The 16198-nt window shown below is 32.6% G+C and overlaps 2 protein-coding genes and 1 pseudogene across 5 annotated transcripts; all 3 read right to left on the minus strand.

The window, feature by feature from the left end:
- Positions 1 to 3893: 3893 nt before the first annotated feature.
- On the minus strand, positions 3894 to 7463 carry LOC100800473 (E3 ubiquitin-protein ligase BIG BROTHER-like; annotated as a pseudogene).
- Positions 7464 to 9488: 2025 nt separating this feature from the next.
- Positions 9489 to 12812, minus strand: LOC100800843 (ADP,ATP carrier protein 1, mitochondrial). 4 transcript variants are annotated; one of them, XM_014766091.3, is made up of 5 exons: positions 12559 to 12812; positions 12216 to 12282; positions 10897 to 11450; positions 10111 to 10482; positions 9489 to 10012 (listed from the first exon to the last, which is right to left on the minus strand). In XM_014766091.3, the coding sequence occupies exons 3-5, from the start codon at positions 11413 to 11415 to the stop codon at positions 9716 to 9718; spliced, it is 1188 nt and encodes a 395-aa protein (XP_014621577.1). In that variant the 5' UTR covers positions 11416 to 11450; positions 12216 to 12282; positions 12559 to 12812; the 3' UTR covers positions 9489 to 9715. The 4 variants fall into 4 exon arrangements, with proteins under 4 accessions (XP_014621577.1, XP_040864485.1, XP_006595042.1 ...); XM_041008551.1 differs by having other exon boundaries at positions 12216 to 12325; positions 12559 to 12790; XM_006594979.3 differs by having other exon boundaries at positions 12390 to 12790.
- Positions 12813 to 13670: 858 nt separating this feature from the next.
- LOC100801014 (uncharacterized) lies at positions 13671 to 16003 on the minus strand. The gene is made up of 2 exons (XM_003542000.5): positions 14320 to 16003; positions 13671 to 14101 (listed from the first exon to the last, which is right to left on the minus strand). Exon 1 carries the CDS (start codon positions 15677 to 15679, stop codon positions 14360 to 14362), a length of 1320 nt encoding a protein of 439 aa, XP_003542048.1. The 5' UTR covers positions 15680 to 16003; the 3' UTR covers positions 13671 to 14101; positions 14320 to 14359.
- Positions 16004 to 16198: the final 195 nt, after the last annotated feature.

Raw genomic sequence — 16198 nt, forward strand, 5'->3', positions numbered from 1 at the left:
CTATCGTACAACGCTCGGTAAAATTAAATTAAAAATATGTTAAATTATAATTATTGAATTACTTTAGAATGAATATTTTAACAAAAATTTTTTAACACGATCTTCAAATTCTGATTATAAATAATGTGATTTGTACCTGTCTTATACAAAATTTATTAATAATTTTTTATCTTATACATAGAATGTATAAGATAGGTTATCTAAATAAAAATATAATTTATTGAACTAATAAACTATTCACATCTTTGTCTTTAGAAAAAGGCTGAATTTTTTTATAGAAAAAATAGATTTACTTGATAATATAAAATAATTTTAAATTTCATATAATTACAAATGTATAATAATTTTTTTATAATAATTACTTTAAAAATATATTAATAATAATTTTCAATTAGTTAACAGCCTAAAAGTGGTGTTTCCTTTTAACTAAGTTGGTTATGATTTTCTTAACAAGACTCTTCAGTGCTGACCCTATATTATTGATGAAGCCTTAATATTAAGCCGCAATAATGTCCGGCATAAATTTATTGAAATAATATAAGTTGGTTTAGTTAGCTTAGTAGATTGTTGCAGAAGGACATATGGAGGAGGTGGTGAATAAGATGGTGGTAGAGGAGACTTGTAGGCATAAGGAGGAGGAGGAGATTTATACACATATGGTGGAGTCGGTGAAGGAGATGGCAGTGGAGTAGACTTATAGACATAAGGAGAGGGTGGTGGTGACTTAAAGACATAGGGTGGGTGTTTTCCTTTGCTTGGAGGTGGTAGGTGATGGTAGGGTGGGTGTTCTTCATTCTTTGTTGGGGAGTAATAGGTTGGCTGGGATGCATAGTAAGGATTATCATCACCATTCGTTGTTTAGATGACCTATGCTCTATGCTTGCTTTGCAAAGTATGCATCCTGACCCTTTATATATATAGTGTTAGCATTCAGTTATGGCTCATAATATTTGTTTATTAAATGCATCGACTGTCTGGATTAACGATTTAAGTTATACATGCTGCACATTAGCCTTATGTTTAAAGCATTATTTCAGGTTGAAGTTGTGGTCTTCCATTAAGTGAATCCATATTTCTTACGATATGGATTAGCAACAAAGTCAAGGAAGAAAGTTGGTAATGACATGGTGATTATATGCGGGCATGTCAAAAGCACCAAACATCATACTGAAGTCAAATGTCAAGGCAATATTGTAGTACAGTGCAAGTTTTGGTTTGCAGATAGAACATCTATTGGTTTGACAGGGTACTGGTACAGGTAACCTCGCTAAAAGAGAATTGCATCATATTGCAGGTGAGTTATGTAAAAGTTACTGTGTCATATATAATTGTTTAGAGGCATCTCTGGGTTCAAAAATAAATTTGCTTTGCAATGTCAACGGGAGGGAAATACTATTCAGTATTTAGTGGGAAGCAATCAATGATCTTCCCTCCCCATAGGTTCTCCTTAATCCTAATGTCTCTCCAAGTAAATCTCATGAAAATAGATAATAATATCTTCTAAAATGCATCCATGAGATATTAGAACTAATTTAATTTAACCGTTTAATCTTTTTGAAAGGAACTGTTTAATCATAGATAGGGGCAAGAATATTTTTTTTTCTAAATTAATTTTATTATGTTATACATGAGCTCTCTCTTTTTTATTAGGAATTCAACTTAAGTTCTAAAAAGTTTTCTTAATTGAAAACAACTCTTAATTTTTATACATATCATAAATTGATTTTATATTTTTATTAACTTTAACTCTTAAAAATTTAACTGATTTAAATAATTCAAAAATGAACTATTTTAATAAAAAAGAAAGTAATTATTATATTTTTATATTCTTAATGATAATGTAATAAATTTATTTTTATAATGATTTTTTTATTTTAACTGGTTAACCTTAGTTGTTATAAATAAGAATAATTTTTTTTTTTGTTGACTAGGAGGGGAAAAGATTTTTTTATAGTGACATTTAATGCATGAGACCTGGCCATTCAATTTTTTTTATAACATGATATATTTTAATTTCAAAATTGGGATTTACAAAAAAAATAGTGAAATTATAACACATGAGAGGATCCAATTTTTCTTTTCCACATGAAAGGATCCATTCCCTGACTGGGAGGAGTTCAAATAAAAAAAACAAAACTTGCGCTTAAACGTCATGGCTAAGAAATGAAAAAAAAAAGTGAATTAAGGTAAAAGTTTAAAATTAAAATACAGTATAAAAGTGTGTTATACATTATTTTACTGTTTTTTTTTTCTTCCTTTTCACTTTTTTTTCTCTTCAAACCAACATTGTCTACAAGACCGTGAAAAAAAATTGAAAAATTAAACTCCTAATTCTATGAAACATAATGTAATACTTTAAGCTTTATTAATGTTAACCTAAAAAAAAGCTTTATTAATGTTAACCTAAAAAAAAGCTTTATTAATGTTATTCTTCAATTAAAATCAAACGTTTAGCAAAATAAAAATTAAAAGGAGAGATATAACAGATTTTAAAAAAAATTATATTTACCAATAAAGGTTGATCCTACTAATAAGAAATAAATCCATATATAAAAAAACATGAGTTTGATTCATGTTACCGATATAAAAAGAAACCTATTACCGAATAATATATAAATATTTTTATAAGTATTGTTTGAGTTTTGAGATATATTTTCATATAAATGAATCTCAAAATTCAACTGATCTAAATTTTACTGAATAAAAAAACTTTTTATTTTAACAAAAAATAAGATATTGCATAATGTAAGATTGCAGCGCAGGGGTTCCCTTGGTCTATCATGTAACTAACCATGTTCTCAGATACGCATTGCGGTAATGGTATGGTACATTCTATATTCCTAATCCCTAAACGAACAAAATAAAGAAGTCAACATCATTAAAAGAAAATAAAAAACAAAAAGATCCCGTTGGTCAAATACTTAAAGCCTACATATTTTATGGCAAGAAGGAAATTACTAATATCAAAACTCAAAATCATTTATTATCGATCGAACATGCAAAATTTTAGAGCTGTTATTATCATTTGATTTTTGTGATGTAAAAGTTACTACATAGTATGATTTTAATTTATATCCACGGTAAGTGTAATTTTTTTAAATTTACTATATTTTCGTGTCATCATTATTTTTTAAATTTGATTTTAAGAAATTTTATGATTTACGTTATCTTTTCATTTTTCTTCTTTTTTTTTTTGCTTTTTTTCAATTGTGTTTATTAAAATTTTGCATCACTTACCATTAAGGTGATTTTTTTTCTTTCAATTGCAGTTATTGTGATTGGTTATGTGTTTTTTACATAAGTTTGATTTTTTGTTTGTGTTTCTTTATTCTTGATTTTGTATAGAATTTTTGTCATATTGTTTGATTTCATGAACGGTTACCAGACCTTGAAACTGAATCTGTGTTGGACTATCAATTTCAATATCAATGTGTTTTGGGTTGGTATGATGCGTCAACAGATGATTACTTGCTAATTGTTATGCTTACTTGCTAATTGTTATGCATTTGACTCCTATACCTCTCAGCTTGTATCACGTCCCTTCCATTTTATGTGTGTGGACAAAAATAATCATTTCATTAGAAATTCTTATAGTGGAATCATCATTCCGAAATGTTTTTTTTTAAATCTTTTGAATAAATAAAAATAAGTGTAAAAAAAAACCAACTTATTTGAATGCTTATAAAAAAAAAACTAACTTATTTGAATCCTCAAAAATATGAAGTTCACAAAGAAAATTAGGGAGTAGTAATTGCAAATTTGCCAGTGAGAAAATTAAATTAGTCATCACATATTCATGGTTTGTCATTAAAATGCTTTATTTATAAAATGATCAACACTTGTATTTTTAATTCCATCAATGCTTTGACAAACTGTGAACTTCACAAAGTGTATTATGCACTCAGAGAATTTCATTCCCAAATAACATGCCTTATTGATGCTGAGCCATCTGTTCCCACAGCTAGCATGATAGACATGTTTACATAGTAAAGTGATCACGCATCTAAACAGGAAGACGAGTCAGAATAACACATTACTTGCTCTTCCATGAAGAAAACAATAGATAGATGAGACAAGGCCTCTAGTTCCAACTCTAAAGAATGCAACTGGCTGTATACACCAGAGTTCTTAACCACATTCCAAAGCTAGACAACTTTGTAGTTCAACAGAGCATATAAGACATGATTCTGATGAAGATTTACCCAATAGGAAAACTGGCATGCAGCAATTTCTTGTTCCTTAAATTAAATTTGTCTCAAAGTGAAATATAAATTAGAGTTAATGATATGAAGAACTTAAAAAAGCAGCAACAATGGCAACAATTTTGAATACAATACTCATGAAAAGAATATTAATATAGCAATTAAATGGAAAAGAAAAGAAACAGTTACATTGGAAACAAAAACAAAGTATAGAAACAGAAATATTACCTCTCAGTTGCATGATTTCTTCCTAAGAGAAGAAGCAGCCACACTTGTACTTTGAAACTGGAAGTGATGAGATCTATTCTTGGGAGATACCATGGCTCTGAGTTCCAACTGTCTCCCCTAATTCAAGTAGTTCCTACAATAAATAAAATGATATCAATGTGGGGGGAAAGTCAAAAGAATAAAACCAAGTCAAAGAAACATATACTTCCAACTCTTATGTTACTATTCATTGAAATGGTTCACATAAACTACAAGGAATTGAGATCTCATCATTAGTAACGACAACCAAGCCTTTTTTCCACTAATTGACACATCATTAGCAAGTAGCAACATATTTAAGGAAAAAAGTTACACTATCCTACAATTTCTGCAATAACTAACATGAAAAAGATATTATTAAGAAAAAGTATTTTACAAAGCACCGTATGAAATATATGAAGGAGGAAGGAAGGAATTTGAAGACTTCAAGACTATGAAGGGCTTGTGAATGGTCATAACCACCTGCATATTTACAACTTTGAATCCCATCAACCTGTATATTGTGATAATTCAACTTGGAAGGCCAGCCCTATAGTTGCCTGTTACAGTGCAAGTGTATGACATACTCATGGATTGGTTTTGAACCATTAATAACTTCCACTGCTTTATTTTTATAGGGGAAGGTAAGGGTTGTCGAGATCATGCATGCTTCTTTGCTTGCTTTAACCAAATAAAATGGTAGAGAGGTTTTGCAGTGGCTTCCTTTCTTGTAACTATAATGAGTAACAAGAGGTCCTAATCGCCAAATCAATCCCACAACTGTCCCCTGAGCAACTAATCTTGGTAATTGTTAAAACCATAATCAAAAAGAAATTTCTCAATTATAACTACCATTATACAAGTTTTTAACATAAATATTTCTTTTTTAATTTTTCTTTTACCGAGAATTGATGCCAGAGTAACAGATATAACATAATGCATCATGCAGGAAGGCAAAAGGCTAGCGCAGGAGCAAAGCAGAAGACAGCCAAAGGAAAAATTTGAAGCCTAAGGTATAGGCTCTCAAACAGGTGTAAGACTTACCATAATATACATCTAGAACATTGACTGTATACTTTTAAAAAACCAAACATAAGACAGTTTCTCGATTAAAAGAACGATAATGCTTTCAGTCCAACCTCATACGTCATGTTATCAGGATCAACATTATCTTCCCAAATGACCTGGAAAGTTTCATAAAAGTGGCTTAGTTCATTTTATTTAATTGATGACTGTGCTAAAGGAAAAGATATAACTTCTTCTACGTTGAAAAAGATTGCGATTTTATTATTTAATGCATCAGGAATTAAATGAAGATACCTGATTATCATTGGAATTATTATGATGTCTTCACGGACCTGAAAGAAAAGAGACGGATTTGCTTAAATTTTGAGCATACATTTTATACAAAGGTACAGAATTACATATCTGCAAAAGGGGTTTTGGATGGATAATATATTTGAGGAAAATTATCCTCTGATGAAACTCAATAACATACATTCAATAGAACTTTCTCGCGTGCCATTGTTTACTCCTTCCCTTTCTATACATACTGTTGGCATATGTTCATTGATTGTGCAGAGACTTCTGAAGGTCTTATATACTCATCCATCAATGGTTCATGATGATTCACCTCATAACCATGACTGTCCTGATAGTATGAGGTACTCTCTGGTTCAGATAGCCCAGATTTGTAAAAGTTTGTAGTTAAAGGGTATGAATTCTCCTGTATATATATAGATGGAAATTTTTTTACTTGCAACTTTCAAGTAGAGTTCCATTCGTAGGAAAAGAACATGAAAAATAATGCATATAAACTCTTTAGCAGATATTTATTCTATATTTGATCATTTTGATTTGAAAGTTCTACACTGTATTTTCAAACTAAGCAAGGTCATCCAAACAGATCTACAAAAGAGGAAACAGTAAAAGGGGTGCAAAAATTTATATCAATGTCTCAAACAGAATGTAGATAGGATCTCTGAGTGTACCTGAGCATGAGAGGCACCAGAAAAAATGAAGTTAACATGTTCGTATGTAAGACCTTCAACATATTCAATAAAGGTTCCTGCTGCACTGTAGGGATAGCTAATGTTATTGTAACGGACCTCCATGCATGGGTTCCAACTCATCTTGAATTCTATCTGCCTGGAAAGTAATCTGCAGGACAAAATCACAGAAAATAGTGAATCAGCAGAGAATGAACAAGTAATCAGCAGAGTGAATTTAGAGACAACAGTGAATCTGCTGACAAGTACTCTGCAGAGTGCAAAGCGAATTCACAGACAATAGTGAATCTGCAGAGTGAATTCACAGATTCAACCATGCAAATTCATCAACAAAAATGAAGCAATTAACACCAGATCACTCAGCTACTCCTAAAATGTTGAGATAGAAGAAATTATTGGGTTTTCCTATTCATTGTAATTAGGAAAGCCCAAATTATTGTTCTAATTACAATAACTAGGAAAGTTAATGATTACGGCCACTATGGAAGCAAATCACTACTCGTATGATTAGTGACCCCGAGAATATAGAAACCATTAAGATTTAAGATACAATCACAATTTTCCTCATTACTGAACAAAAATAAAATCCTAACAGATATGCACAATATAAAAAACAATAATAATCATTGCTTAAAGACGACATTAAATATTGGTATATAATATAAACCAATGAATGGCTTTGTAACTGCCTCTCTTCACTCTGCTCTCTACACCTTTACGCACTTCTTTCAGGAACACGCCAACTCCGTTAGATACAAAAATCATGATCAGCTGCATCGCACCTGTTCTCTAACCGTTACAGTTTTTTTTCTTCTCTTTTTAATTAATTTATGTATTTATTTAATTATTGTGTTTATTTATTTCTAATATACTGCTACTATTATTAACTCAGCTCAACAGTGTGTTATGTATAGGTTTTTGTAGAATGATTGATTTCCATTTTCCACGCTTATACTCACATTTCCTCCTAAATTGTTTATATTTATCATCCTTTTTTTTAGCGGTTATATTTATCATCCTAATTATTATATTAATAAGGAAAGTCTAATGATTATAAATCATAGAAATAAATCAACATTGATAGTGACTTAGTGATCCCAAAAGTACAATTAATGTAAGATTCATTCTGTATAAATTTAAGATGGGGGGTTTCCATTCCTTGGATTCTCGATGGGGATTAGTGGCCGGCCCGAGTTTAGAAAATGATAAATTTTGTTGAGGAGAGGTCAACAAACAAAATTGATCCAATCAAGTTGGTATCGTGCCGATATATTTAGAATCAACCTATGATCAAGGGGAATTCTTTTACTTTCGTGTCAAGTTCATGCTTGTTTAATAACATTATTAATTGATTACTTTTACAAAATATGTAATTTTTCTTTTTAAGATCAATTTTAAACGTTAATGTATGTATTTCATAAAGATTAATCAACATGTGCTTATTTATAATTCACGTGAGAAATATTTTTTTAATTATTTAATGGTTAACAAATTTAATTTATTACTTCCTCTGTTTTTATTATTATCTAATATTGAGAGAATTTTTTGTTTGTATTTATCTGCAATTATTTGTAAAGTTGATCACATTAATTACTATTTTATCAATTATACACTTATCTGCCCTCTTATCTTTAATTAATTTACAAATGTATTTATTGTGAGGTAAAAAGAGAAAATGATGAAATAGAAAATTTCACAATTATTTTATTAAAATAAAGAAAATTTATAATATTTTTTTATTTCTACAAACCAACCTTAAAATATAAATATAAAGAAATAAATGTAGTAGAAAAAAGAATTAAAAATACATAGTCAAATCAAGTTCGAAATTGACCCAAAGGAACTAAAATGATATATTTTTCTTAAGTATGATACAAAATGTCTCAATTAAAAAATATGAGAACTAAAATTACATATTTTTAAAATTAAGAATATAATGTCTCAATTAAAAATAATAGAAATAAAATCACGAATTTAAGAAAATAAAGGGATAAAAATTACATTTTAACCTAAAATATATTAATCTCTCTAGATTACATCTTAATCTCTTCTATTTTACTTTCTTTTCCTTTTTATCTTTACTTTACTATACAAAATGTTATATAAATATATTGTATAAATATAAGTTTTTTGGTATAATCCATACTTTTTTTTCAATATAAGACTTATTGAACGTAAAATATTATGAATTGTGTCAAGTAATTTATTAGAATGGTGAATTGTATGCTTCCATATAGTTCGATTTATGTTCAAAAATCATTTAAAATAATTTTTTAATTAAAAACTAAACAAATAAAAAAATTATTTTCCTAAACAATTAAATGTAAACAAAGTTTAGAATATTGCACTTCACTTCATCCGAATATATGGTTCGTGTACGCAAGTCCATCTTTCTCTAATTTTCTTTTCTTTTTGTTTGTTTTTGGTTGCTAAACTATGCAGCACTGCAAACCTAAGAGAAACATATAGAAAAGATAGTGCGAGGCATATGTGAGAAATGAAGCATAAAACTGAAGGGGAAGTTATGAGAATAAGCTAAATCCTGGCGTGCAAGTGAAGCGAAACACGAAAAGTATCATTATCTTGACATATTCCAATCACATTCTTTTTGTCTGCACCCACGAGACATTCGCCAAGTCATTATTAATAAACTGCATCCAAAAGATTCGTTGCTTGTCCTCTTGAAAGGACATGACTCATACCAAACGATACTTTTTAAGGACGTTTATATGTCATATATAGATAATGGTATCTTTCCCAAATTAGTGTATGATTCATTCTACATAAATTTTAAGACAAATGGTAGTAATACATCATTTAGAATATTAATTATTAAAGATTGTTTTCTTCTAGTGTTGTTCATTTTCTTGTTCGTACTTAAAGTTAGGATTAAAAACAAAAATACAATTCCTTAAGTTATTCCCTCTTGCTTCCCAATTTACAGGGGGAAAATTGAAAGGATGTATAGATTTTTTATGAAATTCACCAAGTTAGGAAAGGTGGGGCTTCCCAACAGAAATTGAATACAGTATTTGTATCACAAAGATTCATGCTACTCAAGGGACAAATATTGAATTGTTTTCTACAAATGCATTACGAGTTCACGTAATTACACATTATTGTACAAATATTGAATTGAAAAATAAAAAAGAAACAAGAACTGTTACAGAAATCAAACACAGTTGGCTTTGAATAGTAAAAGCAGTTTTTGCATCACACAAATTCGTACTATAAATAACACATTAACACTTATCGTAATTAAGCCCCACCAGAACCATACTTCTTTCCCAGGACAAGTACCTGAAGTTTGTCATAACCAGAAAGCACACCAGCACCAGCAACTGCACGAAGGATGTTTGCTCCCGCGCCCTTGAACAAAGATTTTGAACCTTCATTCTTCACAATTTGCGAGAATGCATCGAAAGAGCTCTTGTACTTGACAGCTTCACCAGATGTCATCATCATTCTTCTGCGAACCGTATCTAAGGGGTACGAGGCAATGCTAGCACCAATAGTAACCATCCACCCCAGAGCAAAGCTAGCCAAGAAACTATCCTGAAAATTTAGTGACAAAAAGAAAGAGAAATGAAAATCTTAAACAAAATAACGAAGCAAGGTGACAAGAGGGTGAACATAAAAGTGCAAAGCCTCACCTGCAAAGTTCCTACCAAGAGTACTGGTTTCAGAGAATCATACATTCCAAAGTACAAACCACGGTAGACAATGATTCCAACACAAGAAACGTTGAAGCCACGGTAGAGGCCAGCAACACCGTCCGATCGAAGAGTCTTCCTGTACACATCGACCAAACCATTGAATTGTCTCTCTCCACCCGTCTTTCCAGCTTTAGCATCATTGGCAAGGCGGGTTCGAGCGTAATCCAAAGAATAAACAAACACCGATGATAAAGCTCCTGCTGCTGCACCAGATGCCATGTTCCCTGCAAACCATTTCCAGTACCCATCCCTGTCTTTCTTGAAGTTAAATAGCTTCTTAAAGTAGTCTTTAAATGCAAAGTTCAGGGCCTGTAAAAGCATTAGACAGTAGACACAAGCTTAATGATTAACAATGAAGATTAGTCTCAAGTCTCAACTAATCTCTACATAACACAGTTGAGTTTTATTACTTTTTTACTTGTAAATTGAAAATTGAGACCATACAATAATTTTTTCTTGTGAACACAAAACCATAGGAATGGAGATATTATTGCATGGTCAGACCACCGTATGTCTATGATCCCTCTTAATCTCTACATGACATGCAGCCGGGTTTTTTAATATTTCAGATTGTCCGGACTAATCTCTACCACAACTGAGTTTTTCAATTTATCATAAAGAGTTAATAAAATATGATTAGGCATTAATAAAAATTGGCCGAGTCCATCGACAAGTAGTAGTCCTCAACCATGCAATAATTTCTAATAGAAATGATAGTTATACCTGTGTTGGGAAGTAACGGATAACGTTAGCAGTGTTCCCTCTCCACAATGAAACAAGCCCCTCGTCTTTCGTTGTTCTGCCAAAGCAATCTCCAATGCCCTTGTAGGGTTCGGAGAGCCGACCGGCCTTGATCATCTCATCTTGATTTTGAATCAGAAGCTTTATGCGTTCAATAGGAGCAGCTGCAGTCTTGGACACTGCAGCAGAAACTCCACCCATGAGAAAATCAGTGGCAAAGCTTGCAAAGTTTTTCTCTGATGGGGATGGGACCAACACTGGTGAAGCAGCTGAAGCTACAGAATGCAGATGGCTAGTGGCTTTCCATGCAGGCACGAGAGGGCACAGCAACCCTGCATTTGAATGATTTTTTAGTGAAAATCGTTGCTGAAACAGAGCTGGTCTTTTCAGACGTTCGTAACAAGTTCCAACATGTGGGGAAAGGTTGGAGTTGGATCTCAAGTGAAGCTGGCCAGCAAGCTTTTGTTCTATTGTCGGGTACCGTTGTTTATCAACCATCATTGCTTGAGTAGCTGAGTACTTAGAATTACTATAAACTGCAACAGAATAAATTATGTTTAGCTATTTATGGACTTAAATGAAATCAAGGCCTAGGTTATTTGAGTTCAAGAGTAACACTGAATTCCAAATTACATTTAAGAAGCTAATTCACAGCTTCTGTTTATTTCTAACCGGGGGAAGAAAAGGAAGGTGTGAAGTTACTAAGGACAAAGTAAGAATTCTATCATTTTGTAGTAATCACCACTTATATACTTAAACATGTGGTATGATATTTTCTCGCATTTTTTAACTTCCAAGTCATATTTCTCGTCTCTTGTAAAATTGCAATGCATATTATGTTTCTTTTTTTATATAATCAATACATATATTATGTTTACTTCTACTTGAACGGAAACTTTCTGTTTTCAATGTGTTTCAGATTTCAAGTAGATAAAAGTGAAACAAGAGTAAAACCCTTGGAATGAAAGAATCACAACATTGAAGTAAAAATCTAGTTTGATCCTTGTTAAACCGACTAAACCTCAAAGACCCAAGTCAAGATAGCTGCCAAGATCAGTTCACCACACTGGCTTTCCAACGCATTAATAGCTTATAGCGTGTTTGAGTATGTGTTTTGGTCAGATGCGATATGAAATTTCCAAAGCAATAAATATTAGCTTCTCCATCAATACAAGGCTTTGACGCGGAAAAGAAAGGATACGTGCGTTGCAGACGCTTTTCCAAACACATCATTAGTAAGGACCAAAAGTCAAGACAAGAGGCATGGTAACATAACAACTATGCATTGGGGCAGTAATTACCTTACCCTATCTTGATCAATAGGGAACTACTTTATCAAAGAAATTCGTCCATGAAGATCATCCGAATCTGATGAAAATTATATGCCAATGTTTATGCAGATAGAATCACACTTCAATTTGGAAACACAGATATGAATCAATTAGCAATAGAATCAAGTAAAAAGAGGGTCTTACATAAATAGATCGAAGTAAACAAACTAGCTTTAGACATAACCCAACGATTAAAAGGACAAAACAAGGCACAGAAACTAACTGGTAAATCAACACAAATACTGTTATAAAGAGAAACTAAAATAGAATCCAAAGCAAACACTGATCGATAGAGATTGTATCGTTGTCTTGCCTTGATCTGGAATGTGAATATAGATAAGATGTTGAGAAATAAGTGTTTGAATGAAAATGTTAGAGGCTCATGGACTTAGGGAGACTTGAAACATTATGATAATGAAGCAGCTTAATATGTTTCTCCTTAGTTAATATGAGATCGCAAATCTTATGGCTCTAAAGCATGGTAGGCACAAATCTTATGAACAAGAAGTTGAATTTACATTTTATAATGAAAATTATGGAATAGTTAATGCTGAAAAATGAGCTTCCACTCCTTGAAAACGGGACATGAAGGACGTTTCATGGCAATTTCTGACGTTGACTTGTTTGCACAAGACTTGGTCAAGTTGAATTATTTTTTTTTATAATAAATTAAAAGCCAATTTGTTTAACCATCTAAATATCCACTTAAAATCCCCCAAAATTAACAAAGATGAACAATTACAAACAAAGGAATGCAGAAATAGGCTAAGCCTGTCAGTGTCAAATAAACCACTGGTTCTAATTTGGAGGATAAAGATTCATAAAATAGCATTAAAGTTTTCAACATCAAATTAAATTATAAATTAATAAGGCATTGTCTTCACATGCTCTTAATGTTTTAAGAGTAGGTTTTACATGAATAAAAATGTACTCGATGTCTTGAACACAAGAGAAGTACGTGCTTTAATATTAGCATAATAGCATGTTTGAATCTACGTTGTCTTGGATTTAAAATTAAGTCCTTTCCGCGTTTGATGCAGAAGCATAAAATGATAGTTTCTCTTTTTTTTTCCGTCTAATATACACGTCCTAAATTGTTGGAAGGGAAACCAAACACCCATTATGCTTATCAGATTGTTTTATATTATTTTTTTAAAAGGATTTTTTTTATATATTGTTAAAACCTTTTAAATAATTATTATTTCTTCTAAAATTATCAAAGCCGAACACGCCATCCTCTTGACCGGTTCAAAATCTATAACCTATAATATACTTAACAGGAAACAAACAATAAAATAACAATAAGGGGAGGAACAAATAACAATACTGCGTTGGTGACAATTTATAAAAAGTAGACCAAAACAAATGAAGTTTTCAAAGACTTACTTCAAAGCTTTCACGAAGGTGCTTTGGAAAATACATAACTAAAAAATGAATCAAGCATACTTCATGTAGCTACTAAATGTAACAAAGTTACAATAATGTCTGTACCAAAAAAATGTTACAACAAAGTTGGTGACACACCTTGGGATGCTGGTAACCTTTTACCCCCAGGTTAATTTACAAGACCAAAAATTAAATCACGCACGCATGTGGTATGTGGATACAAATGTAACACAGTTACAATTATGTTGATAAAAGACAAGTTAAAACCACATCAATGATGAATTGAGGACCAATAAGAGCTCAAGTGCCTTAGAGCAACATCCATCTATTTCCGTGTCACTGGCAAAACCCCACATGCCAATATATAACGATTAAATGAGGTAAAGCGTGCAACTAGTTTAGCAAAGCATTTATTTCTTCACATTCCAAATGAATTTACGCTTCACAGCTTAGTTGCTAATGCCACGACACTGCAAAAGGTATAAAAAAATATTAATACTTGTCAAGTGAACTCTCTTCTCAACAATATGGTTGGAAGCTCTGGAACAAATTGATATATAATTAATTTACTATGTCAATGCAATTATATATCTATAACCTAGTAACCTTCTATGTTAGTCACTTTATAACACCATAACTGTAACACCAAATTATAAAACATATTAAACGAAAGGGTTTAATTTCATACCTCATTTAAGCAATAATGACCGATCCTTCCAGAGAAGGAGCTACTGTTGTCTGCCTAAGCTGATATGTTCCCTCCCTTGCGTCCGGTTGATTCCAAGAGAGGCAGGGTCTAAAGACATCTCAGATGTACTGAAATCTGCCTCAAGCTCTTTCTGCTTCAGTTTCAAGATCCTGTGCTCGTTTTCTAATTTCATTCTTTTGTTCTCCAACCTCAGCTTCCCCAGCTCCCTGTCCTTCTTGCTGCAATATCTTAACCACTTAAGCCGTTGTTTCTCAAGTTCAAGAGCTTGGGCTTGGTAGCTGATATTTTGCTCTTGAAGCTGTAACATCTGGATCTTAATCCACTCTCTTTGTTCACGCAACAACTTTGTGGGGTCCTGGAAAACCCTTGCCATTTCAACCTCAAATTTATCCATTCGAGAAGTTTGTGGACCAAAATGGACATCCTCGTCACTTAATTTATTTCTATCACATAGCTCCTGCATCCTCCCCCCATCCTCATGTGCATTAGTATTAATTTCATCATCCGACTCATCATCCTCACTATCATTGTTATCCTCATCTTCATCCTCAGATCCATTATTATCTCTGGAGTCCCTCCCATGCTCCAGAGAATAGCCCGGTAAATCAAGTTCATGAGAATTTGGTATCCTTTGCCCATTATGGTAGGCACACATCTCCTTATAAAACAAGTGTTTTGAGCTCAATATCTTCCGAACGTCATCCTTCATCTTAGCTGACAGGTTAGGCATTGAATCCATCAGCACAGGATTCTCAACCACCTGACAACAAGTTCCCCTTCCAAGTATGTCATTTAACCTCTTGTATCTCTTGTTTAAGTCATTGAACTTGTCCTCACACTGCTGCGGTGACACATGGCAACCCTTGCCTATCATTATCTTGGAGACCATTTTCCACTTGCCCTTCTTTTGTAAAACCCCAGATTTCCTTTTATGACCATCCATGCCACCAATTGTGCCATCATCACCCACACAACTCACCACTGTTATAAGAAGCCTAACCACATTGTCTGCCCACTTCATTCGCTGCCAAGGAGACCCCTTTTTGCTGTTCCCACCATCCAGGTTCTCACAATTCCCTTCTTCTGCATAGCTAGGCTCATCTTCTTCACTCAACTCATTACTATTGGAAGGAGCAAGTGCCTTTGCTTTACCAAAATTCAACGCCACATTCAAACTCTTCACTTCAATTAGGCCAATGGGGTGATCACTTTCAAGACCACTCATAATATTTATGTGCTGTTGACCAGTTATTGATTGTTGACCCAATTGGGTGTGCTGGTGTCTATGAAATGGAGACTCCAAGTCCAAAATCCCCCCACCCAAACCCGAACTGCTCATTCTTGGAACACAAACCCAAACCCTAATCCTTAAATATGCAGATAGAAAAAACACGCTAGAACAGAAACTGAAATCTCAATTGGAACACTATTTATTACCAGTTGACTAAGCCTGGCACCACCACAAAACTGGAAAGCCATCTCTTATGCTCACACATCATTTCAAAATCAAAATAAAGCTCATAATCCGCAGATAGGAAATAAGCGAAGGCACTAACTAGTAATTATCATAACAAGCTTCAACGTTGGATGTGCGATAAGAACAGATACCCTTGAGTTCAAATCGAAACCCCCAACATAAAACATAAGCTGATATTCACAGGGATTAGAACCAAAGTTGAAGACAACATCTGAAATTGATTACAGATCTTGTTTTAGCTAACCTGTTGGTGACCGGAGATCAGTAGCACACTAGTGGCAGCTGCAAAAGAAAAAGACAAGAACAATAAAGGCTTTCCTCTGTTTTGTTAGTGGGGAACCAAAATCAAAGCTTTCTTTTATCTTCCCTGACTTACAAAAA

The sequence above is a fragment of the Glycine max genome, chromosome 13 (assembly GCF_000004515.6).
Source record: "Glycine max cultivar Williams 82 chromosome 13, Glycine_max_v4.0, whole genome shotgun sequence".
Taxonomy (NCBI): domain Eukaryota; kingdom Viridiplantae; phylum Streptophyta; class Magnoliopsida; order Fabales; family Fabaceae; genus Glycine; species Glycine max.

Excerpts from the sequence above, each read along its gene's own strand:
- LOC100801014 (XM_003542000.5), bottom strand. The coding sequence starts at position 15,679 with ATGAGCAGTTCGGGTTTGGGTGGGGGGATTTTGGACTTGGAGTCTCCA.
- LOC100800843 (XM_014766091.3), bottom strand. The coding sequence starts at position 11,415 with ATGATGGTTGATAAACAACGGTACCCGACAATAGAACAAAAGCTTGCT. Across the intron at positions 10,483-10,896 it reads TCCGTTACTTCCCAACACAG|GCCCTGAACTTTGCATTTAA; the intron begins GTATAACTATCA and ends ATGCTTTTACAG. Across the intron at positions 10,013-10,110 it reads TCTTGGTAGGAACTTTGCAG|GATAGTTTCTTGGCTAGCTT; the intron begins GTGAGGCTTTGC and ends CTAAATTTTCAG.